This window comes from Heteronotia binoei, chromosome 6 (assembly GCF_032191835.1).
Source record: "Heteronotia binoei isolate CCM8104 ecotype False Entrance Well chromosome 6, APGP_CSIRO_Hbin_v1, whole genome shotgun sequence".
Lineage (NCBI taxonomy): Eukaryota > Metazoa > Chordata > Lepidosauria > Squamata > Gekkonidae > Heteronotia > Heteronotia binoei.
This window is the reverse complement of record NC_083228.1, coordinates 104458867-104486283: the sequence shown is the minus strand read 5'-3', so window position 1 is coordinate 104486283 and position 27417 is coordinate 104458867. Positions and strand designations below refer to the sequence as shown.

The 27417-nt window shown below is 41.3% G+C and overlaps 1 protein-coding gene across 1 annotated transcript in view; it reads left to right on the top strand.

Annotated features, from left to right (window-relative positions):
- SLC9A9 (solute carrier family 9 member A9) overlaps positions 1-27417 on the top strand; it is a 464704-nt gene that overhangs the window by 8223 nt on the left and 429064 nt on the right. Inside the window, exons 2-4 of the mRNA XM_060242307.1 lie at positions 4936-5138; positions 10261-10338; positions 15034-15110. Coding sequence (XP_060098290.1) covers positions 4936-5138; positions 10261-10338; positions 15034-15110 — 358 coding nt within the window. The remainder of the gene's footprint in view (positions 1-4935; positions 5139-10260; positions 10339-15033; positions 15111-27417) is intronic.

Genomic DNA, 27417 nt, shown 5'->3' with positions numbered 1-27417 from the left:
ATTGATTAATAACATCTGCTGTCCTTAAAGTCTCACATCTATTGCAAATGCTGTGGATAGTTTTTAATATTTTATTAAAACACAAATAAATTCCGGACTCAGTCAGAATCACTGAGTGCTCCCCACCCAGCCCCGTTACATTCATAAGCTACACAACACACCTGGTAAACAGTCCACATATCAGATAGTAAGAAAACAACCCCCTATGCTTGTTAATTTCAAGTTCAACAGTATCCACTGATAATGAATTTTACCTCATCAACCTTGGGCTGGAATAGTTTATTTTATTTTGGCGGAGGATGAAGTATGGTTATTTTAAACTGTAGACTTTCCTGAATGTTGCCATTTTAAGGCAGCAATTCTAAGCAGACTAGTCGGAAGCAAGCCCCATGCTATTGAAGGGAGCTTGATGGTGGAAAGTGCTGTCAATTTATGGTGACCCTGTGGGGTTTTCAAGGCAAGAGATTCAGAGGTGGTATGCCATTTCCTGCATCTGTATAGAAGCCCTAAACATCCTTGGTGGTCTCCAAGTGCATCAGGGCTGACCCTACTTAGCATGCAGGGTCTGATGAGATCAGGCTGGCCTGGGCCATTCAGGTCAGGGCTCAGTGGGGACTTACTCCTAGGAAATTATTGTTAGGATTGCAGTTTAAGTCTCTGATTTTTTTTTTCTTATGGATAGACTAGCATGCCTGCCTATACAAACAGCAGAATTCCTGTGCAATCAGGTTATTGATACAACAGACTTAGTTTAAAGTGTTTTTCCCCCCAGAAGATGGTAAGATAGATAGATAGATAGATAGATAGATAGATAGATAGATAGATAGATAGATAGATAGATAGATAGATAGATAGATAGATAGATAGATAGATAGATAAATTTATTGTCATTGTTCTCCACAAAAAGAGAGCAACGAAATGAGGTGCTCTTCCACAAACATACCAACACATCAAACACACATATTCATATTCATACCATTTAAATACATCTAAAACCATTTAAACCATTAAAACCATTTAAATACATCTAAAACAGATAAACATTCATAAAACCATTAAAACCATTTAAATACATCTAAAACAGATAATCCTTCATAACCCTGCATTTAACCTAACCACAGCACTTGGATAGAAACTGTCCTTAAATCTGTTTGTCCTAGCCTTCAACACTCTATATCGTCTACCTGACGGTAAGATCTCAAATAGCAAATGGCCCAGATGTGAAGGGTCCCTTAGGATCATTTGTATCTTCCTTTTACATCTCATATTATACAGATCCACCAATGAGGGGAGAGAACATCCGCAAATCTTTTGTGCTCTTCTCGTCACTCTTTGGAGCACCCTTCTCTCTGCTTCCGTGCAGCTCCCAAACCACGCGCAGAGGCAATAAGATAAAATGCTCTCAATGGAACTACGATAAAAGGCAACCAGCAGACTCCCTGACAGTTGTAGTGATCTTAAGAGTCTTAAGTAGTATAGTCGTTGCTGGGCCTTTTTCTCTAGAGCTAAAGTATTTGCCCCCCATGTTAGATCTTGTTTCATGGTAATTCCCAGAAACTTCCATTCTGTCACCTGTTCTACCATAACACCATCAATAAACAACGGCTGGATGTCCAAACTACTCTTCCTGTAATCCACTATAATTTCCTTCGTCTTATTTATATTAAAAATAAGATTATTTACTTTACACCAAAGGGACAGCTGTTGAACTTCCCTCCTATACGCAGACTCATCATCCTCAGAGATGAGCCCTACCAACGTTGTATCATCTGCGTACTTAATGATTTTGTTACTCAGACTGCTAGAAACACAATCAGACGTGTAAATAGTGAAAAGAAGTGGACTCAAGACACATCCCTGAGGGGTGCCAGTATTTAAGATCTTCACGGAGGAAATATATCCATCCATTTTAACCCTTTGTGAACGACCTGACAAAAAATTCAAAATCCACTCACATATAGAGTCCGACAGCTTCAAATCTTTAAGCTTAAACAACAATCTATGGGGTGATATCGTATTAAAAGCAGAACTAAAATCTACAAACAACATTCTAACATACGTCCCCTTTTTATCCAAATGCGATAAAGCAGTATAGAGAACAGTATTAACAGCATCCTCAGTAGATCTATTTTTCCTGTAAGCAAACTGATATTCATCAAAAATAACAGGAAGGCAGGAAATAATATATTTTCGAACTAATTGTTCAAAACACTTCATTATCACAGAAGTCAAGGCCACTGGCCTATAGTCATTTAAAACCTTTGCTGGCGTCCTCTTTGGTATTGGGACAATAAGGGAAGCCTTCAAACAAGTGGGAACAATGGATTGTGACAAAGAACGATTGAAAATCTCAGTCCACACCCCGGCTAACTGCCCCGCACATTCCTTTACTACACAACCAGGGATATTATCGGGACCTGCAGCCTTTCTAGAATTTACGGATTGGCCAGAGGATGTCAAGATCCTCTGCATGATCTCACCTTTTTGTGGCATGCAACATGAGTGTCTAATAGTGCAGGGCATTTATTTGATGGGCTAACTACATATTCCATCCAAATGCACAAAAGAAAAACTGTACTGGGAAAAGTGCATAGAAGTAGAGAAAGGTAGTCAAGCCTACCACCATTGTCTCCAAATTGCCCTATTCTAGTAGCTTGTCTCTTAAAAAATGTCATTAAGGCTGTGATGCAGACATTTGAGTTCTTTGGAATGGATCCTTCTGCACCGTTCTGGATAAACATATGAAGCAGAGGTCCATCAGTAACTACAAGCCACAAGGTATAGAATGGAACACTATGTTTAGAACAGTGATGCTCTGTATTCTTGGTGCTTGGGAGGCAATGGTGGGAGGCCTTCTGGAGTTCTTGTCCTACTGGTGGACCTCCTAATGGCACCTGGGTTTTGGCCACTGTGACATAGAGTGTTGGACAGGATGGGCCATTGGCTTTATCTGACATGGCTCCTTTTATGTTCTTTCTTGCTATTCTGCTCTTTCTACATACTGGTAAATAGAGTGTGATGATGAAACTGGTAGCAATAACTGGATAAATCTAGGCTACTGTTCAATTCAGACCACCAAGAAAGACTTTGCAGAGGAAGGCAATGGCAAACCTCCTTTGATTCTCACTCACTTTGAAAGCCCCCTTACTGAGGTCATTGTAAATCAGTTGTGACTTGATGACAGTTATGTAGCTTGTATTCAGTATAGTTCTCTGTTTGTTTGTTTGCTGAAACCCTCTGTAAGGGAAAATTATCTCTTTCAGGCAGCAGAAGGCTATTTCAGATATCAGATACCTGCTGGGACACACTAATTATGTCTCTTTTTCTTCCCACTTGTACTAGTTGCTGTAATATTTTTATTAGCATTGTATTGCTACAAGTGGAGCAATGCTTTCTCTACAAGTGGGGAAAATGTTTGTTTCAACAATTTGTTTGTTTATAGAGACATCCTGTTAACCAGAGCTTCTGTATGAAATGTTGAAGTTACCATTAGAATTATGCCTAATCCTGCTCAAGTTCAATCATGCTTGTCGCACCCTTGCTCCCAGCTCCACCCCCAAAGTCTCCTGGCTCCATCCCTAAAGTCCCCAGATATTTCTTGAGTTGGACCTGGCAACTCTAGGTACTGTAAAGATCAGCTTGTAATAGGGTTGCTAAGTCCTTTTCATCCCGGAATGGGGGATCCAGAAGTGATGTCATCGTGCCAGTGACACCGCACACGGCCATTCTAGGCATTTCCGGGAAAACTCTGGTTTTCCTGGATGCTCTAGCCATTTGGGAGGGAAAAACTCCATGGTACCTATTGTACCATAGAGTTTTCCCTCCCAAATGGCTAGAGCATCTGGGAAAATCATAGTTTCCCCTGAAATGCCTAGAGCAGCCACTGAGCCCCATCACTTATTATTTATTGCCTTGAATTTTTATCCCACCCTCTCTGCAAGTGGACTCAGGGCGGCTAATCATTAGTTCACATAACTTCAAACAATAAATACAATTAAAACATTTTAAAACATTTTATGGTGCTGTTCAGCAACAACCTAGGCATGGCATCATCGCGCCCGTGATGCAGGGGGAGGTTACCCCCACCGGCCCAACATAAAAACATAAGAGAAGCCATGTTGGATCAGGCCAATGGCCCATCCAGTCCAACACTCTGTGTCATACAGTGGCCAAAAAAACAGGTGCCATCAGAAGGGCCATCAGTGGGGCCAGGATACTAGAAGTCCTCCCACAGTGCCGCCCCCAAGCACCAAGAATACAGAGCATCACTGCCTCAGATAGAAAGTTCAAACAATATACTGTGGCTAATAGCCACTGATGGACCTCTGCTCCATATGTTTATCCAGTCCCCTCTTGAAGCTGTCTGTGCTGGCAGCTGTCACCACTTCGTGTGGCAGTGAATTCCATGTGTGATTACCCTTTTATCAGTTCAAACCCAACTGCTCAGAAATTTCACTCGTATTGTGAGAAAGGGAGAAAAGTACTTCTTTCTCTACCTTCTATATGCATAATCTTGTAAACCTCTATCATGTCACCGCTCAGGCTATGTTTCTTCAAGCTAAAGAACCCCAAGCATTTTAACCTTTCTTTCAAAGTACACATAACCTTGAAAACAGGATTCTTATCTACAGTATGCAGCATTGTAACCCTTCAAGGTTCTGAGATGCTACAAATCCATATACTGTGGAACCTCAGAATTGTGACCTCAGAGGAAATGAATTAATGAATTGTCCATATTATAATTTCTCTGAGGATATCACTCTGGAATTCCCAATATAAGTAAAATTTCAAAATGAAAAAAAGTGCCAAAGTATTTCTAAAATATGCTTCAACTCAGGGTAATATTTCTCATCAGCATGGTTGATAGACTAAGAAACTGTGGTATTTTCCTCTCCCACTGATAATTAATATGTCCTTTTATCTTTTTCTCGTTAGGCCTTATTATGGGATTAATTTTGCGATATGCAACAGCACCATCTGATCTTGAAAATGGAATTGTCTATGACTGTGAAAAGATCAGTGTTAGCCCACCAACTCTGCTTGTTAACATCACAAATCAAGTCTATGAGTATCAATATAAAAGAGAAATCAGCCAGCACAACATCAATGCACACCAAGGCAATGTGATGCTACAAAAGGTAACACTTATTTTCCTCCAAAAAGGATGACTTCATTGAGACACTGTTAGCTGATTCCTCTCATTATTTAAACATTCAAGAGCAATCAGAAAATTGATGAGTGAGGAATAAGATATTTGTTTTAGTAAAAAGGTTTACCTCAGACCGACTGCTTAACTATTTTGAAGACTGCCCAGACATAACAGAAATCTACACATTTTTCATGGAAAAAACAATGGCATGAAGCCTACATTTAGATAGTCATTGTGTAGTTGAACATATTTTCCATTGTGTGTATGTGTGTGTAGTAGACACCTGATGGGAAATCTGCAGCCAATCATAGCTTTTCAGAACTATGGATGTCAGGAAATGGATGTCAGCACGATCTACTCAGAGGTTTCACACTATGTTATACCTGTAAGAGTTATCCATAAGAGTTTCTGATTCAGGAATTGTGTAATGTTTGCAGTGTGTTCACTACAGTTCATATGTGGAGAAAGGTGCTGACATTTGTGGCGCTAGGATTACCAACAATGGTTTGGGAAATTCCTAGAGAGGAATCAGTGGGCTATAATGTCATAGAGTCCATCCTGCCACTTTCTCCAGGTGAACTAATATCCAGAGATCTCCAGGCCTCACCTGGAGGTTGGCAACCCTGTAGTAGAACAGGTCTGCAAAATGAAGCCCTTTGTGCATCATTTCCCAAGCACTGTTGCCTGTCTTGCTTTTTAGGTGAGGAAGCTACTCCAAACACATCCAGTTTTTTGTAGTTGATTTGTGCCATCCCAGATTTCCAGCATTTGTCTTTTCTAGGATTAGCCTCTGCCGTTGTATTTATGGGCACACTTATAGAATATAGACTGCATTGATTTGAGTAACAGCTGTACAACTAAGCCCCCTAACCTCACTCACCTTTGAAAAGATAGAAAGAAAAGATGCATAAAACCCATCTACAAATTTAATTCTGAGGTTATGTGGCTTGAGAAGACAAAGTGATAGAAGTTCTTTCTTCACCTTCCCCCTCATAAAGTTGTCAATGTAGCCAAATTTACCACTTCTTGTTATTGCCCAACCAGCTCACATTAGTTAAATAATTCAAAGTAAGCAGAATGGCAGAAAAATTTGCTGAGCTCTCACTTCCTGTTTATTGAAGTTGGGCTATCTGTTGGACGGAAACTGAAGGAAGTCATTTTGCAGTCAGCCTGTATTGTTCTGGACCTAAATAATTCATCCATTATCATTACACCATAACGGAAAGGCACTTCATCAGAACAAAGGAGTTACAGACCATTGTGTAGTATATGCTCTCACTTTTAACAATTGATCTAGCAGAACCTACTGAAAGTCTCAGGAAATCCAGTGACATCAAAAATAATGCATTTTATACAATGGACTACTGAAGCTAAGGATAAGAGTAAACTCTGTGGGGATTAATTATGCTAAGTTAAGTGACAAACGGGAGCAATCCTAAACAAATCTACTCTGCAATAAATCCTGTGCTACTCCGTGGGGCTTGCTCCCTAAAAAGTGACCATAAGATTGCAGCCCAAAATATTTGCTGCATTAATAACAACAACAACAAAAAAGCCATGCATCATTTGGGCTTCATCTTATGAAATGCTAATACCCACCTTTCCACAAAGCATGCAGTTCTTCCTTTAAGGAAGAAGCCAAATACACAGAGTTTCTGTGACCACATTCTGCATGGCTTCACTCTGGCCACAACACAGCTTACCGTATTTTTCACACCATAAGACGCACTTTTCCCCCCCAAAAAAGTGGGGGGGGAGTGTGTGCGTCTTATGGAGCGAAGGTACCATACGTACCTTCCTGGGGGGGGCAAGGGGGGGGTGATCCGCTGCCTCCGTCCCAGCGCTTCCCGCGCCTGTCTGCCTGGCTCCAGCTCTGACGCTTACAGCAAGCGCCAGGATCACTCCCTCTGCCCTCCGATCCCGGCGCTTGCTTTAAGCATCAGCGCTGAAGCCATGCAAACAGGCAGCGAGAAAGCACGCCGCCCCCTCCACAGCCGGCACTTGCGAAGCGCTGGGTTTGTGGAGGGGGCGGGTGCTTCCTCTATTCCTGTCTTCCTGGCTTCAGTTGCTGCTTATAGCAAGGGCTGGGATCCCAGCCCTTGCTATAAGCAGAAACTGAAGCCAGGAACAGAGGAATCACGCCCCCCCCCCTCCGCAAACGCAGCGCTTCCCGAAGCGCTGAGTTTGCGGAGGGGGGGTGTGTGCTTCCTCTATTCCTGTCTGCCTGGCTTCAGTTGCTGCTCATAGCAAGGGCTGGGATCCCAGCCCTTGCTATAAGCAAAAGCTGAAGCCAGGAACAGAGGAATCACCCCTCCCCTTCGCAAACGCAGCGCTTCCCGAAGCGCTGGGTTTGCGGAGGGGGGGGGGGCGGCATGCTTTTTCCGTGCCTCTGTGCCTGGCTGGGAGACAAGCGGCGAGATCGCTCCCTCCGCCCCCACCGCAAACCCAGCACTTCGCAGGGAGTGATCTCGCTGCTTGTCTCCCAGCCAGGCATCGTGATGCCTTATAGGTAGTGGTACTGGATCAAAGCAGGATCGGTTGTAGGTATGGGGTAGTAATAACGAGTCCAATTCTTTTGGTGGCTTTCCTTAATACAGTATCTCAGATTTTCTGCAGGGCGTTCTCTAATGCTCAAGGGGATTTTTCCAGACTATATACCTGAGCAGTACATAGAGGGTTATGGTATGGGATGGATCAGCACTACATTTTTACAGGTGCAACAGCTTCCATCTATGCAGCATGATTTTCTTGGCTCCCCCCTCCCACAGCAGCCTGAAATGGAGACCAATATCAGACTCCCGTGGTCTCCTCTCCCCCAGATTTGAGATTTCAAGGGCCATTTTGGCCCACAACAGAAATGACTAGCTAAGAAAGTCATGCTCTGCAGGCAGAAGCCTTTGCAGTTATGGAAATGCAACTTTGGATCCATTCCTTTGTATATGCAAGACAGAGGCTGGATGAGTGAGATACATCCAAGATAACCTTAATCATGCAAAAATATATGCACAATCATTGTTGATTCACAGTCACAATTCTGATTTTTCTGCATTGCTTTCATGAGAATTCTCGTGGGCAGGCGTCACTGTTGACACCTCAGCGTAGCATCTCTGCCTTCCTCCTTAGCTCTATGCCGGGTCAGCCCTCCTTAGCTCTATGCAGGGTGACAGGCTGGGGAGGGCACCAAATTGAGCCCTCCTGGCCTGGTACCATAGACAAATGCCCAAAATTTGCTCCTGGCCAGCACACAGTATGTATCGGACACTCAGGAAATGGTACAGAGCCTGCATGCCTGCCAGGAGTCCTCCCCATCACTCTCTGATTATTGGAATTGGGAAGGATTGGGAGGATTGGGGAGAGCTCCTGGCCAATACACAGTCTCTGTATTGCTCCCTGAATGTCCTCCACCCAGAGCGCAAAAGAAGAGGGGAAAGGGTGGCCCAGGAGAGGCGCCATGGAGGTGGTGGTGGGTGGCAAGTCTGCCTGGGGTGTCGCACACCCTGAAAAACCTGAAACATGGAGTTAATCTTTAAAGGAGTTGATATATAGGGTGGAAGGTTCATCTAGCTCATCTTTTATATTATGCATTGGCCTTCAAAGTTACTCAGATATCTTTTAATCTATTAGCATTCAGTTATATGAGATCTGAAGTGCTAAGGCCAGCTATGGTGTACTGGTTAAGATCAGCAAACTCTAATCTGGAGAACCAAGTTTGCTTCCCCACTCCGACCCATGAAGGCAGCTGGGTGACCTCGGGTCAGTCACAGTTCTCTCAGAGCTGTCTCAGCCCACCTACTTCACAAGGTGTCTCTTGGGTGGAGAGGAAGGGAAGGCAATTGTAAGCCTCCTTTAGACTCCTTTGCATAGAGAAAAGTGGGGTGTAAAAACTACCTCTTCTTTATTTAGGTATAGATCTCATTGGTAACAATGAGCAGGGGGAAAGCTGACTATAGCATGCTTAGGAAGACAACTTCTGGTGATCTGAAAAGGCTGGGTATGTGATTGTTGTTTCACTATCTGGACTTTATAGCATAATAGGAAATCAAAGAGTCATGGCTTCATCTTTCCTGCCTAGAATAAGCTTCAGCTCCTTAGAGGAAACACGAGTGTTGCGTGGATATTTGCTGCATTGCCATGACACCAATTCCTACATTACCAGCCCTGATGGGAATAGAAAGAATAATAAAAGAATGCAGGATGTCGCTGGCAATTGGTAGAAACACCCATTACTAAAACAATTCTCCAAACGCTTTCATTAAATACAATAGTTGAAAAATAATGTCAAAGAATTTATGTTCTAGAAAAACTATTGCTTCTTAGTGGAGGTGAATAAGCTTTCAAGTTTTATAGAATTGTGCTTTGGTCAGTACATCCATATAATACGGGGGATTCAAAGTCAGATTGCATGTTTATACTTTTAGGCAGTATATCACACATTTGAAGGTTTCTCACTTTCTCAGGTATTCTGGGCAATAACTGGAATATAGTTGTAAGGAATCACTTCCAAGTACAAAGATGACTTATATATATTTAAATTAATTAACCTGCAAGTATACAGAGGAGAGTTAACTTACTGGGGTAGGATCAAAGATTGTATTGCACTGTGTTTGCAGTGGTAAAGTCTCTTCATGAATAGTGCATGTATGAACTTGAGGGAAAGTCAGCCAAAGAAGGTTATTGGTGTTCATATCTGTGAGCGACAGCTGCAGTGCAAAAGGAGGAAGAGGAATGAGGACACAGGCAGTCTGACATGGGTGTGAAGCTCCAAAGATGAGTGGGCAGAAAAAGAAACAGAACTCCAGAATATATTTCAAGAATAGGCAACTGCACACAAAACCAGGCTGTTGTGAACACCTCTGAAAACCAATTTAAGTGGGTTTGTGGCTGTATGCAACTGATTCCACATATTGCAGCTGCTACATAAGAATAGGTCACCAGAAGTTACCACTCAACAAAATGCAAAGTAACTTTGCTGGATATTTGTCTACGCCAGCTGATGAACAGGTTTTGGCAGAAAGCAGATTAGCTGATGTCTTTCTTACCTTACCACTGTAGAAAACTGAACTAGACATAATTCCTAATGACTGATTCTGTGTCTTTGTCTTTTCTGGCAGATGATCTTTGATCCTTCAATCTTCTTCAATGTTTTATTACCTCCCATTATATTTCATGCTGGATACAGTTTAAAGAAAGTAGGTCATTTCTTCTTTCATCTATAGTAGGAGATCTCATGAAACTGCTGGTTTATAGGGTCAACCAGATAGATACGTAAAACCATCAATTAGAAGGTGCCTTTGATTGAAACTACCTAAACAAATCAAAGTCAAGAACAAGGAAATTAGTCCTTATTCCAAACCATCCTTTAGATTCCCATTTTCGTTATTAATTCAATACAGTATATAGTTCCTATTTAACTAAGTTTTACCAACAATTTACTGTTTAACCTGACAACTTAATATTTTTTCCTCAGATTTAGGCATTTCATTTAATAAAATAAACTAGGGGTTGGATCCAGCCAGCTTTTCCCATACTTCCATTCAGTTTCTCTCTTTACTGTAACCCATATCCCACATGATTATTTGTCTAGTTTGGTGTACAGCCAGTTTGGTGTAGTGGTTAAGTGTGCGGACTCTTATCTGGGAGAACCGGGTTTGATTCCCCACTCCTCCACTTGCACCTGCTAGCATGGCCTTGGGTCCGCCATAGCTCTGGCAGAGATTGTCCTTGAAAGGGCAGCTGCTGTGAGAGCCCTCTCCAGCCTCACCCACCTCACAGGGTGTCTGTTGTGGGGGAGGAAGGTAAAGGAGATTGTAAGCCGCTCTGAGACTCTTCAGAGTGGAGGGCGGGATATAAATCCAATATCTTCTTCATCTTCATCGTCTATTCAGATACCAGCACCAAAGCTTTTTCAACTTTTTCCATAGCCAAAGGTGACCCCTCTTTCCATTTCTCTCTGCTGAAAAGCTGGCTGAATCCAGTGCCAGGTATTTTGACCTAGTCTTTTTCATCCCCACTCTGATACATAGGTCCTATCATTGATAAACCAAAATCTTCCAGGTAGCACTCCCTGATCCACAAAGAATCACTAGGCTCTATTCCTGATCATGTTATAACTGATCCTGGCTGTGTCTATAGACCAATCAGTCTTCTGGCAGTCATCAGTAAGCTATATGCAACCTTCCTGCAAAAAAATGCCTTATCCATTCCTTATCCAATGGATGGATAAGGAAAAAATTATAGACAAACCAAATAACTTGGGATGTCTATCTAATTGAATTTCTGTCCAGAGGGGAGTAGGACAGGGCTGTATCCTTGAACCCTGTCTTTTCAACCTGTATTTGAACAACTTTGTACCAGGGTTATGGGATATTTCTGACTATGCACAGCATTTGGAAGTTTATTTCTAGACTAGAATTGTCAAATCTGACTTGGCTGCAGGCAGGGGATGCTCTAGCAATCAGGTAAAACCTGGTTGCTAGAGTGTCGCATGCACAATGTGCCTGGTACAATAATGTCACTTCTGGATCATGCCATCACACCAGGCATGTCACAGCGCACTGGAGCTCTTCAGTAGTGGGGCTCCCCCCCCCCCACTGGCCCATTATGGGGTGGTGGTTTGGGGCCTCCAAAATCAGGGAAACTCCTAGCCCCAATGGGAACTTGGGAAGCCTATTCTAGACAGACAAACAGTGGTTGCAGATAAGGCATTCCTGGACAGACTTATAATTAATTTGCCTTATCTTCAGGCAAGTTGCCAAATTCTGCTTCCACTTGGTAAAATTTCACAATATGAAGCATGATCATGAGCATGTATAGTTTTTTTTTGCTAGTACAACTTGACATTGTTTATATATATATATATATATGATATTTTAGACTTGCCTTAGATTTTGGGATTGTTATAGCTTGCAAATGTTTTAAAGGTTTTATGTCTAAACATACATTTTGTGCCAGAAGTAATTGACTCAGTTTTAATAAGAATGTACTCTTATGATTTACTGTATTTGACCACAAATAAAAACATTCTTTCATTCATTTGCTCATTGGTCATAATTTAAATAAAACTGTTTCTCTGCCCATGATGTGAGATGCTTTTAAGGCATTTATTTGCGGGGAAATCATTTCTTTCTTATCAGCTCTTAAGAAAAAAAAGAGAACTATTAAAATATGAGCAATACATGAATTAGAGATAGAACACAAAAAATCTTATAGCCAAAAAATCTACAAAAAAATTTAAATGAATGGAAAAAATTAGAAATGCCTGAAGCAACTAATGTTCAAAGAAATGTATTATTTACTAGACAATGATATTGATATAAAAGCTCCCAATCACTTTGCATCCTATCGTGGAAGGTGAAAAAATGCTTGGCAAATAACCACATTAATAGTTTCAGTGATTCTAAAAGAATCTTGCATTAATCCACATCAGAGAGTCTTACAGTTTTTGAACAATAGTACTATAATTTATACAGATCTGACTACCCTTCACTTGAAGATGTTACATATTTCTTAAGTTCAAGCAAAAACTTTGGGACATTGTTTATGGAGCACCATGAATTTCACAGAAATATCACAGAAATCTATATTAGTGATATAAAACACTGGGACACAATACACCATTTTAAAAATGAACTCTTAGAGATCAACTATGATAAATGCAAAATAATGACATTCATGAAATTTTTTTTTTAAAAAAAAGATAACCCAAAAGCTGGGAAATTGTGTATTTTATGGAGGTGGTCAAATTCTTGGGAATTATATTTCAGTTGTATTTAACATGTTGTATAACATATTCCAGTTGTATTTAGCATATTCAGTATGTTAAGCAGAAAACTGAATTAACACTGTTAGCATTAAGGAATTTTTAATTTTCCTCTAGGAGTGTACAGGATGCTTGTGATACCACATATGCTCTATGTCTCACCAATTTGGTTCTCAGTCCCAATTAAACTATTCAATAGGCTGCAGACAACTTTTTTTGTAAAATTCATGCATTTCCCCCATGTACAGTATGTGTAGTCATATGACTTCAGCTGGGTCGTCCAAATATTTCTACTTTGATGTAGAAAGCAATCATTAACTTTAAATTTAGATTGCTTAATAAAGAAGACCTCTCGGCTTTGACTCAATCAGCAAGCCATGAATGCTGTCCTTCTTTGTGGAACAGAGCTGTAGATCACTCAGTTGTGCCCAGTGAAGCCTTTGAGCCCCTTAACAAAGAACAAATGAGAGCTACTCATCAGTAAATTACTTAAACAGGATCGGGACCTTTGCTTAAAGATGCCAGAAGGAAATGTTCTCCGCTTTACACAAGAATCCAGCTGAATTTGAATCCCTACACTATCTTCACATGTTGATGGTTCCTAAACTGAGACAGTCATACATAATTGCACACTAGAATGCATTACCCACAGCTCAGATGAAGGGTCACTTTTCTCAGGACATTTCCAGAAAAGTGCTTTTGTGACTGCTCTTTAACAGCGATTGACTCATTAATGCATGTTTTTCTTTATTGCCCAAAATATGCTAGGACCAGGGAGAAATTTCTTTTGAAATGGTTATTAAAATATTCAACTACTGTGGATACCCATAAGCTAAGATTAATTCTGAGTAACCACAAAACTTGTACTGTTAATGAGGCTAATTTTTGCTTTGTTATTCTTAATTATTAAATTATGGTATATGGCCTATAGGCTTTTAAACCTGAAAAAAATGAAATGATCTGGCTGTGTCTGCAAACCAGCTCCTAGTTTTATCCTAGGGATGCCAGACTCCCCAGTGTGTGGGGGAGGGGTGCCTCAATTTTGGGTGCTCCTCTCCACCCCCCCCCCTCCATTACACTCTTAAAAAAACAGACACAACGCTGGAAATAAGTGTAACATGCCTACGTGACCTGGAAGTGATGTAGGTACATCGGTGACATGGGGGGGGCAAGCTCTGGTTTTGGGGCAAAACTCTATGGTTAAAAGCTAATTCTACCATAGAGTTTTGCCCCAAAATGAGCATCACTCCCTGATGTGCTTGCATCACTTCTGGGTTACATAGGCACATCACATTTATTTTCAGCACTCCTGACCACTCCCAGTAAATTCACCCTTCATCCCTTGCCAGCAGGTCCAAGGGACCTGGAAACCCTATTCCATCTATCAACTACAACTGATAGTTTGTTGGGGGGGGGGTTGTTTATATTTATATTGTTGATCAGTACTTTACTTTGTAAGCCACTTTTGGTCCCCTATGTAGCAGAAAAGTGGTACAAAATATTTAAATTATATATCCCCACCAGTTGGGAGATCTATTTACTTGTCAAAGTGCTGCTGTTTATAGACTGTGTAGCCCAACTTACTGTGTTAGGATGTTTATCTACATCCACAAAAAACTCTATTAGCTTACGAGCTACATTACACAAAACACACTAAAATGGGTATATAAAATCTAATTTGCAACATAACTTCTAAAAATAAAATCTGAGGCAATTTAACTTTCCATGCAGAATAGACCTTGTGATTTGTTTTTCTGAGCATATTTTCCCCCTCTTCTCCTAATTATTTTTTATTTTATGAGCAGTTAAGATGCTCTTGTAACATTTATTTTGAGAAAATATGGAATTTGAATGTTATTGGTCTCTCTTTTCCAATCTACTTAATCCACTATATGAACCAGTAGTTATTTCACTAGCCAGCTGTTATAGCTATGTGAAGGATTCTGATATTTCTTTTTTGAGACTTCCCAAGCTAAAGAATTCAGGTTAAGCATTCATTAATAGCAATTCACCATTCATAGAAATATTAAAAGAGGCTTTATAATAGATTTCTGGTGCTAGACTTTTTGTTTTGATGGCCAAGCATATGTTTGTTTGTTAATAACATTTTACATTACTTCCACAGAGACATTTCTTCCGCAACTTGGGATCAGTACTAACATACGCCTTCTTGGGAACTGCAATTTCTTGTATAGTGATAGGGTGAGTGGAATAAACACAGCATTGCTTTTACAAAAGATGATTTTATGTGGTTTTTTACAAGATCCAATATGTATGTTGTGGGTGTCAAAGTAGTATGTAGATATGTGCAATTCCTGCTACAGGAATTCTAATTTCTATTTCATGATTATCCTCTTTAGTACTAGATTTGCATGAAGTATTTATGCCGTATTTCTAATCTTGATTCTTTTGATTGCACATCAGTTCATGCAATATGATAGGTTGTTCTGTTTGAATTAGAATGTTCTCACATAAGCGTGTTTTGCTCTTATTGACACTGCATCATGTGTGCTGTAGTTCTAATTACTGCATAAACAGCTCCTTTGCCCATGTGTGTTCCGCACATGAGAATGAAGATGTTTTGTTTCAGAAAGATTCAATATCCTGACATATCAATTGTTTTGAAAAATAGGGTGGGAAAGTTCCTGATTTCCTTTCCTTTTCTTTTCATTTATTATGTGTGATGTTATGACAGACCCAATCCACTTCCCTCCATAAAAAGCAAGATTTCCCTCCATTTTTCTGTCCCTTCACTGACTTGAGCATCCCTGGTAATGCATTTTCTTCTCCTTTGGAGAAGCTTTGGCTATCCCAAATATATATTGGATATTTACTTAGGAACTTGAGGGAAGAGATAGGATTGCCCTTTAGCTTAAACTTTTGAAAATGGCACTTGAGAAGCTTTTAAAATTCAAAACTAACAAAAGGTTCTAATTTTATTTAACATTGAGGGGAAAGATCGAGCGAAATTAGAGACTGAAATTACTGAGGCAAAAACAGTATATATAGAACCAATTTAGTGTAGTGATTCAGAGCAGCAGATTCTAATCTGGAGAAACTGGATTTTATTCCCCATTCCTTCACATGCATCCAGCTGGGTGACTTTGGGTCAGTCACAGTTCTCTCAGAGCTCTCTCAGCCCCACCTACCTCACAAGGTGTCTGTTGTGGGGAGAGGAAGGGAAGGAGATTGTAAGCCACTCTGAGACTCTTAGTAAAGGGCAGGGTATAAATCCAACTCCTCCTTCTCTTCTACTTCCTCCTTTTGTTCATATATCAAGCTATGAGAAGTTCTTAGTTTATTTGCAGTTACTTAGGTATATCTTTATATCGAGACGATTTTGTTCCAGTGTTTCCCCAAACATGCAAATTCACTTTATTTGTTTCATTGTCTCTTTTGGTGCCCAGAAGTCCAGTACCCTCTTCCCAGTACCCAAATCCCTTCTCATTACCACACCAGTACTCTTCTTGTGTTGTTAACAGACTTTTAGGTGTCTAAAGGTAGTTTCTAATTATAGCAAACCAGGGATCTCTGTACTCATCAGAGATAACTCTCCCTGTTTGATTGGGTAGGGGTTCTCTCTGCTTTGGCCTGAATGGAAGTCTTAATCCGCTACCAAAACCTGCTTGCCAAACTTTCCCCCAGTTCTGTATGTGTTCAAATTGCTCTCAGTTAATGCTGAATTAAGACTATAGAATCATAGAATAATAGACTTGGAAGGATCCAGGGTCATCTAGTCCAACCCCCTGCACAATGCAGCCTGTCACTCAAGGTTCTCTGGCTTTGTGAAGAATTAACCCTTCACAGTCCTGTAGTTGTTTGTACAGCACTTTTAAGCCTTTTAAAAGTGCAGTCCATCAGAGATGTCTACATGGATCCACTGAAAATGTGACAGATTTTGGAATGGCTACCAGAGTTTTCAGGTTCAGAATTAAGCTGCAATATCTGAGAGCCCTTTCCAAACACTTTTGATAGCTGTTCTAATATGAAGGAGCTGAAGCAATATGATGTAAAACACAATGGAAGAGACATAAACTCAGCACTATCTCATGTGGCCATTGTCCTTTAAAAAAAAAAAGTCTTTGAAGAGGATCATAAAAACTTACTTGAGATCATGAACCATAGAGTTCTTAAACAGGACACTGAAGTCTTTCTGTGTGGTGTGGGGGATTTATAGCAGCACTTCTACTTACTGTAATTTACAAACATCCAGAGTTCTGAACTTGCAAAAAATGCTTTGAAATGACACAACCAATTAACTTTTATGTTCAGTCATCTCTCTCTTTGTTTAGTAGTCCATCAAGGGCTCCTAGGTCATCAAAGGCATCCTGAGCTGATGAACAAATTTCCATCAATGCTTGTATGGCTAGATTTGGGTCCTTTCTACGCTAGACTTTAATCCTGGTTCAAACCTGTATCTAAACTGACATGTTATACTGCACTCGAGTTCACCCTTGTTTTTATCTTGGGGTTTGTTTGTTTTTTTGTTTCTACATTGCACTGATTTCACCCAAGTTGCATCTCACAATTGTCCCAGGATATATGGATGCGGTTTGTCCAGGGTTTTCCTGCAAGGTAAATGAAAGCGGGTTGAACTCAGAGAAAACCCAGGCAGAGGTCCAAGTGTCTAATTACTAGATTTGACTAGATTTATAGTGTCCAATAAATAAATAAATAAATAAATAAATATTGTTATTTAATCAACCTAAAAATGGTGAGGGCAGATTGGGAAGCAATAATGGCCCTGGAAGTGCCCCACCCACTAATGGAGGGGAGAAGGGGGAATGGTCTCATGCCCTGCCAGTGGCCACCAAATGTCAGCTCATCTGGACATTATCCAATGACCTTAATGGCCAATCCCATAGCACTATTTTCTATCCTTGAATATACCTCATTGAACAAAATCAACTTATGTTCCAACCACTAGTATGAAAAGAAGAATTTATTGCCAATTAAATTAACATGTTCCGATGGATAGAGGCCTACTTATGGGAATCGCTTAAATCAACCCTCTGTTCCCTGATCTTTTGCCTTAAACATGTCCTCAGTCACAGCAGGAATGAATCTGGCATATAAAAATGATTTAGATCTGTTTAGCCTGGGATTTATTCTTTGGTTTTGCTTGATTTCTCCTATGCTGCAAATCCAAGAACACTTTCATGGACTCCAGTTAAAACGTGGTTCACATTCATTTATTTACAATATCCCACTCTGGCAGTCTGCTTGGCATGAGTGGAAATGTCACTCATCTGGAGCTGAGGGCTGTGTGAAATGTTCCACGCCAGCATCAAGTAGCCTGAAAACTGGACTTCATTCAGCTTCACTTTTTCCTGACTGCTTTTTGAGTTTGGGAGGTTTGCCTGAATTTTCCTGCCTTGCATTTCTTGAAGGGAGATCTGATTGCATAATTTGTGAACTGCACAATTTGAAAACATTCTGGCACTTAGTTCCAGAAACCAAGATTTGTTTTCCAAGAACAAAATGATGAAATGCAAGTCATTTAAACCAAAGGGAATCTAGAAACAATGCTTGCAGTTTGGTGCTTGACCGATAGTGTATATAACCAGCAAAATATGAAAGGCTGTACTACCACTGATTGCAAATTGAGACTAATCCAGGGATTCCTCTATGAATTCCTCTATGAATTTATGTATTCAGTTGTGTTGATCAGATGTGAGCCAATCACCCAGTCTGTTTGGTTCATGATGAACAGCCATGAATGCATGATGAAGACCTTCATCAGATTTTTGCTCTTGTGCAAAGATGCTACCAATTCAAACCAATCCAATAGAGGCAGCCATTATTGTTACCCTTTTGGTCTCCTCTGCTGCGTCAGGGGATTTTGTACAATTATATAGTACCATTTCATATAGTACCCTTCCAGATCTTTAAACCCTCCTTGAGGGTCACATGTTAGCAACCAGTCTTGACCCTCTTTTTGTTATGTTAGTTGACCACTAGGCCTACCCATCTTTACACAGACTCAGACTTCTGCAAGCTGTCTTGCATAATTTGAAGTTCACCAAGACTAAAGTTTTCTGGTCAACACATCCTGCCAAGAAAGCACGCACTGGTCAGGTCATGAACTATTGCTCAAGATTGCATCAAGGCTGCAACCACAACTTCTTGGCTGAACTGTGTATTCATCACCCCTATGAAGTTTCTCTTTCTTGATCTTAGTCTGCGCTCTGTGACCTCAAGGATACCAGGACTCTTTATGCCACATATCTTGCCTTTCCTGAAAGTCAAGCTGCAAGACAATCATGCATACCCACATGGATCATTAACTTAAATTGATTTGTTAATTATTAATCACTGATTAATCATACTAGTAAATTGAGACTGTATGAGGGTTGCCAGCCACTGAGGAGGGGACATGTGGGGTTCCATCAGCAGTAGTGCAATACCACTTCCAGGAAGAAGCCAGAAGTGATGCCATACCTCTATAGGAGTCACCAGAAATTGTATGGTAATATCCTTGAGTTTCTAGTGATTCCTAGACAGGACTGACATCACTTCTGGGTTTTCTTCAGAAGTAATGTCATGCTGTTGTAACTGGTATTTTTTCCTGCTGGCCCAGGAGCTGCAGCAGGAAACAGAAGCTGAGGGCAGATAATCCACTCACATGAAAATTGTGGCCCTAGGCAGTATCACTGTTCACTGTGTAACTGTAACAACAGCCCTCCAACGAGGGGTGGTCTTTCCATGAGAGCAGAGAAACCCCTACACCCTGAAAGACCTATGGATCTCCACAGCAGGGCTCCCAGACAGGCTTGGCACTAAAAGTGAGTCTGCTGGGAGACACTGCTGGACCTGAGAGAGATACAGGTGCCAAAGATAGGGCTGGTTTTCACATTCCTCCATGTTGCACACACACACACCCCAAAGTCTCTCTTCTCTGTGGAACAAAGGATGGGCAATTGCTATAGCCCAAAGATCCCAGCTTCTAATGGACCAAGAAGCTGCAATTTCCTAACAAAAGCATGGACAAAGGATCATGCCTCTAGCCCATCTAGAATATGATAGCCTCCAGGCTATCATCTCTTTCCTGACTACAACTCTTCCAATATTTGTCTACATTTACATTTCCTCTCTTTATGCCAGGCTATCGAGAGAATCATTAACTTTCACTTAGATTCAACTACCAAAATATAGTTGCATCCCTACAACCATCAAGAAACATTCTCCTTTTTGTCTAACACCTGGGAAATGCAAACAGTTCCTTTGCCAAAGACACCTTAAGATACATTTTTGGATACAAATACACCTAGCTTGACGTATTCCTGGTGCGTATTGCTTTTAGCGTTCAGAATTCAGCACCATTAATTCATATCAGGTTCTTTGTGCGTGCTGCACTGGTTGTTACATATTCCTCCTACCCAATCTCAGGCTGAACCAACTCTCCAATATCAGTAATGTATCACTGTTAACTTTACTCCCCCCCCCCAATTTTACCTGCTACTCTTTTTATTTCATATCTTGTGTGTATGCTACCAAATCTGTGTGTATATTTAAATTCTATTATTTTTCTGTAATAAAATTATTTCTTTTTAACTTGCCTGGTTATTGACTCCAATAAACGGGCAATCAGGGAAAAACCTCTGTAAACATTGATAGCAGATCCCATTTATACCCCACCTCCCGCCAAGCTCTGCCTTTGTTGCTAGGTAAAGGTAAAGGTAGTCCCCTGTGCAAGCACCAGTCATTTTTGACTCTGGGGTGACGTCGCTTTCACAACGTTTTCACGGCAGACTTTTTACGGGGTGGTTTGCCATTGCCTTCCCCAGTCATCTACGCTTTCCCCCCAGCAAGCTGGGTACTCATTTTACTTACCTTGTAAGGATGGAAGACTGAGTCAACCTGGAGCAAGCTACCTGAACCAGCTTCTGCTGGGATCGAATTCAGGTCCTGAGCAGAGGGCTCCAACTGCAGTACTGCAGTTTTACCACTCTGCACCATGGGACTCTACAACAAAGTAGCCTTTGTTGCTACTTTCCCCAATTTAAGACCAAAGGCAATATTTTAATAATTCTGTCAGGAGTAACAATTAATACTCCCTCTAAGCTGTGGAGTCTTGGTGCAAAAATTCTACTTTGTGAACTACTGGCTTTAAAGTTGTGAGTTATTGCATAAATTAGTTTGCTCTGTGGCCATTTTTCCCGAGATAAGACAAAAATGTGTGAGCAAGAGGCTAAAAACTGTGAGCTAGGTCACACTAACCCAACTTAGAGGGAACACTGGTAGCAATTAGTATCACCTCTCTCCTAACCAGATTTTAACTAAAGGAAATGTCCTGTTTGATAGGTTTGGTCCCTGGTTGTAGGAGCCGTATCTCATCTACTACAGTTTTCTGGGGCACGTAGGGGATCAGAAAGTCTATAAGGGGGTTCCTTCACCTTTAGCTGATATGCTTGTGGCCCACATTCATTTCCAGCTTTCTGAGTTCCTGGGATTTTCCCTCCAGTTTTTCACCCTTTCCACTGCTGGGAGGCTCCCTAGTATTCAAAGCCCCTTCATCCTCAGTGACTTGTTGCAACAGCCTGCAGTCTAAGCTCATCAGCAGTTTATCCATACCACGCCTCCCTTGACCAAACTCAATTAGGCACTGCAGCTGGGCTTCTGAGTCATCTTTCACCTCTTGTAGCTTACAATCAGATGCCACTCTTGTTTCCTAATGTGCCCATCCCCCAACTCTCCTTTGTGATTGCTTTAATTTCTCTCTACAAATTGCTATTGCAGAACTCTGATTTCAGGAATGCTGCTATTTGCTCTATCGTGACTCACTCTTGAGTTTACAGTATCTTTCCAAGAAAACAATATTCTGCATATGACCCCAAGATTAAGAATTTCCTCAAGCAGTCTGAGATCAAGGGGTAGCATTGCAAAGTTTAATATTCTTCAGATAGAACAGCGCTGAAAGCTTGTGGTAGGCTTGTAATATTGTTTTGTTTGTAAACATACAGGTAATACACTATGGGAGCAGCAAAACCATGGATATTTTCTCAGATTCCTAAAATCAGTGATTGTTTGGATGCCTTCACCGCCCAAACTGGTACTTTCAGCTCCTTTCAATCAAGAAGTTATGTTAAAAGTTTTAGGGAAAGAGAGGTTTTTTAAAGAGGGATTAGGGGAGAAAAGTGACACCATGAAAATAATCTAGGCATATGATGCACTGAGTGATTAAGGATGGCATAACTGTAGGAACCAGGAAATCTTCAGGGCACTGCTGCTCACCCTTTTCAGCCCAAGACCATGGCACATGGGCAGAAGTGGCTTCAGTCCTTTATTGTTCTCCAGCTTCCTAGTGAAGCCACTATTGCCCCCATTTCAAAAACTGTGTGTAGTCACATAAGCAATATGATTTCTCACTGGACAGGTTCTGGATGTGAAGCAGCCCACAGAAGGAGCCTGAAATGGCTTCTTCCCACATGCAATGATTGCAAGGAGAAAAGGGCTAGTGTGCAGAGAATTCCCATCCCACATCTGTTACAAAGTGCTTTGTTCAGCAGCAAACAGGAGGACTTGGTAAAGTGCAGTGAAGCCCTTACGTCACATTTTAACTCATTTTAAAATCAAAACAATCTACTTCATTATTTTTATATGATTCAAACTGACTTCAATACACTATGAACAGGTTCTGTGATTACCCTCAAAAACTCACATTTCAGTTTCATTGAAATAAATCAATGGTTGTATGACTACATAGTGAAATGAAACAAGATCCCATTGAGCTTTATCAAATTAAAAAGGAGCTAATCATGGTCAGGGGAACTGGCCCTCCGTGAGCTGGTAGCAAACAAAACACATCTTGCTATGAAAGAGATCAAGCACCGACACAGTTTTAGTTCTGTAAAAACCAACAAAGGAACTTCTAATACAGCTTTAAAAGTTGGCTGCCAGGTAATATGACTATATCAGAAGCAATTTCCCAGTGTAACCTCCCAGGAGGTTTATTCTTTAGACATCTGTGTCTTTCTCCTTTTTTGGGAAAAGCAAGTATAAATGTTATTTCAGTGGGTTCCCTGCTTCCATTATTCACTTAAGATGCAGCTCATGTGGAATGGCTTCAGAGCACCATAATGATTGCCCTTCTTAGTATGCACTGCAAGACCTCCAGGATTTGACTTTTTAAAGTGTGCTGGCTGTTTTGTAGCTGCCAGGCAGTTTCACGCATGTGAGGCAGATACATACTCTGGCTTGAGGATTTGGGGGTTGTTTATCTTTTGAGCCCAAGGTTATAACATTGTGAAATTTTTGCATACTGAGTTCGAGCAATGTGCATTTTATAATATCAAAGGCCACATCCATTTTGCATGTGGACTTGGATTCGGAAACCAGTTCTCTGTTGCTGTGTTCAAAATGGTGTGTGTGTGTGCGCGCGTGTGCGCACGTGCTTTGGGGGGTAGTTTTTTGTGGGTTTTTTGCCTGCAGCTGTTCAAACAAGAATTCTGTGAGTGTGTAGTTCTTTTGTGCTCCTGGAAGATTTTCTGCTTCATTGTGATCCTTGCCAAAGCTTTTATCCAAATTTTGGTCCAGCCCACAGATTGAATGCCAAGCAAACCACAGGGCTTCACATACAATAAGCATGCATGGACAGCATTTACTGATTTCAGTGCCCATGTTTGTGAATAGCCCAGTTTAACTAAGTAAGCTTTATTTCTGAGCAAGTACTTCTGAGGATCAGATTGTTAGTTAATTCTGAGTGTAGATTTTTGTTTGCCTTGTCATAGAAACAAGATAAATGCTGGCACAAAATATAAGCATCCCTCAACCTTTGTTCTTTATGTTACTGCTTGGGATTTGATGGTCATTTAAATTTTGTGGCATAGTTTTGTATTAGATAATTTTATGAGGGTTGGATATCAGACCCTCAGCAGTCCAGACACATTTGCAGGTTCCCTCACCACAGCTCTGCATTTCTGATGGGGAGGGGTGTAGAGACAGCATACCTAATCCATTGTAGTTTTGAAATGGAGATCACTTTGGCATGAAAATGGGATCCCACTTTAGGGATATTTCTGGAATATAAGTGACTTATATGTTAAAATGGACCCCAAGATTACCATGAAAGCATGCTGCCTTACTCAGATTCCCAGAAACAAAAGTGTCCCTAGGAGATGTTTCTCACCAATTATTATTTAAAGAACAATACACAACCTATTCACAGATCAGGCAAATGTCTAACAAATGTCTGAGGATGTCCCTGACTTGACACAAAGTCATTCCTTTCCAGTATTACTTTTTGTAATAAACCAGGCTTAGGTAGACCATCATTTCCATTAACTGGTCCCAAAATACCAAATGACATTCAGGGTAAAAGGTAGTTAAATGTCTTCCACATATTGCCTCTCTTGCGGGGCTTGATGGCAAGTACTTCTTCAGCCTCTTCATTGCCTGTATTCTGTAATGGCCCATACTAGCTCACTTTTACCTGATTCCCACCCTCAGCTTTCCTCAGCTGCAACCTTCCCCTCATTACTGGGCCTCACCTCTGTGTACCAGGTTAGCTAAGTGCAAAGTGATTTGTTTTAAAAATAAATCAGGACAGAACCTCTTCCTTTCTCTAAAGGAATCTTTTGGGTAGCTGCCAGCAATAGGGAATTTGGGGTGTCCCCAGGAGTACATATTTATTTTGAGCTGCTCCTCTTTCTCCTTATGGCTCCCTCTGACTGAACATTAAACGTGTATAGTGCGGAAGCAAAAAGGTCTTTAACTTTCCCATCTCTTTTGGAACTGTCCTTTCAATAACTCCCAAGGGCCTGGGCCAATTAACTCAGAGATTAAGGGTTTTAAAATCTTTTTAACTATGCATGTTAGAGACCCTCTGGAAGAATGCTAGGCAAAACCTGAAGCTTGGACCATCAAACATACAACAGTGGCCTCTGTTTGGCTGTTAGTTGTTCTCGCTGCTGTGCCTGTTCAATATATGATGATGCAGCAACCCATTCAGGCATGAAAGTCATATGCAGAATCCATGTGCTATAAACAGTAAACTACTGCAATTCATTAGTGCTGGAAAGAAACATTAGAGCTTTAATGCTGGACAGGGAAGGGGGGAGGAAGAATAAGATGAAATAAGAGTGCAATATTACCTGCAAAGCTTAAGTGAATAAATCATTATCCTTTTCCAGGGCACATTCAGTTCACAGAGTTCTCAGTAGTGTTTCATTCAGATTCACAGTCAGAGGAGGGGTTACAAAGTGAATGCAGAGATTCATTAAAGCTAAACCTACATTGCATGGAAATTTGACCTCAGCTTGGTATGAGCTAACTACATTTCTTACTTCCCAAGCAAATGTACCTTTGGGATAGGGTTGCAAGGTCCCTCCTGACAACTAGCAGGGGAGACTTACCAGTAGAAAGAAGAAGGTCAAGGCCACATTGCCGGTGTCACACAGGAAGTGATATCATCATGCCAGTGACTTCCAGGTGACATGATGACATCACTTCCTGTGCAACCCTTGCAATTTGGCCTCTTTTTACTGGTCCCCCCACCTGCCAGCTGATTTGCAGCTGTGGGGCAGGGCCTGGCAACAGGGGACCCCCACCTCCACCAGGGAGTGTAGTAACCCTACATTGGGAGGGACTATTCACTGGCAACAAGAGGTCTGAATGTTTCTGCTACAACCTGGTTCATGTTGTCCCAGAGGAGATCCCTGACCATCCAGGCCCTAAGTATTTGGGGAAATTAGTAATAATTATTTCCAGAATCACTCCTTAAATACTCTCATGTAACAACAGTAAAAACCAAGACAGAATTAGGCCAAACAAATAAATGGGGTTTTTTGGATGGTGGGGATACCATATGAAACATGACTTGTGAGGGACTTTATCTTCAAAGTTAAGGTTTGAGAGAAATGTTTGTGACACCAGTATGGGGAACTCTTAATTTGTCCTGATATCCATGGTTTTTACAGCAAGGAGTGAAAACATGGGATATCTTTGATATACGAGTATTTCTGTATTGACTGAGTAGGTTCCTGTGGGGTGTTGTGTGAGAACCCAAAGCCCAGATTGGCTAAGACTTTTTTATACACATTGGAGGGAGAACTGAGAATAAGTTGTTCCTTTTGTGTGTGTGTGTAATGTACTTGTCAAGTCTGCAGATTCAATGATGAGTCAGTGTGGATACAAAGACTCTATTTTATTGATACTGATACTTGTGGCATAGCCAGGTCTTGAAAAGACGAAAGAACATACAGTAGATACATTGCATATAAGGTACACTTCAAAAGGATTCCTACGGGAGGGGGGAATTGTGCAGAGGACATTCACACATAGATGTTACAAATACATTCTCATGTTGATTGGAGGCCCGTTTTGCCTTGATACTCCCAGGCTCCTTCCTCCCCCTCCCAAGCCTGGGCTGAGAAGGCACAGATAAGACTTTCACACATTCCCATTTCAACGCAGGACCGGATCGCTAAAGGGAGGGGGGAAACAGGCGAGGATGAGCTAGCAGCATTTGGTTATACTTTGGTTCTACCCAGCATGCTCTGTGCTTGAGCCAGAGTTATAGATAGACTTAACATACTACCCCCCCCTAAGCTGCCTCCACCGCCCTGTGGGAACATTTCTGATGAAACTTTCGTATCAGGTTGGGGGCTGAGATATCTTTCTCAGCCACCCACTCATTTTCGCTGCGGGGGGGGGGGAAGTGTTTCCATTTAATTAGGTAATACAAAATTCTCCTTTTGACTTTAGAGTCCTGAATTTCTTGCACTTCGTGGTGGTTCTGGTTCCCAATCAGGATGGGTTGGGGGGCTGGTGTTCGAGGATGCCAAACCGAAGCTCCGGGGTCTCGACGGAGTAAGCTGCAATGAAATACAGGGTGTACTTTACTAAACATCTTTGGCAGCTCCAACTCTGCTGTTACTTGGTTAATGACTCTCTTGATTTTAAAAGGCCCCAGAAACTTGTAGGCTAGTTTTTTGGAGGGCTGGATGAGTGGCAAATTCTTTGTAGACACAAACACTGAGTCCCCCACTTTAAAATCCCAAGCTGGGACATGAGATTTGTCATGTTGCTTTTTGTAAGTTTCCTTAGCCATCTCTAAGTTTTCATGGATCGTTGTCCAGCTTTCACTCAGTTTTTGCCACCACTGTTCAAAGGAAGCTGGTTCGGGAGAGGGGGCCCCTCCTGGAAGCCATGGAATCGGCTTCCCCTCATACCCGTATACTGTCTGAAAGGGAGAGGTTTTGGTGGAGCTATGCATGCTGTTATTGTACCCATACTCTGTGAAGGGGAGTAGATCCACCCAATCAGACTGTCGGTGCTTGATGAAACAACGTAAATATTGCTCTAAAACCCCGTTCACGCATTCTGTCTGTCCATCCGTCTGCGGGTGGTATGCGGAACTCAGTCCTTGTTCTATCCCTGCTAATTTACAAAACTCCCACCAGAAACTGGCAACGAACTGCGAGCCGTGGTCACTAATGACCTTGTCTGGGAATGAGTGGAGTTTGACCACGTGATTGAAGAACAGCTGGGCTAGTTTCTTGGTGGCGGG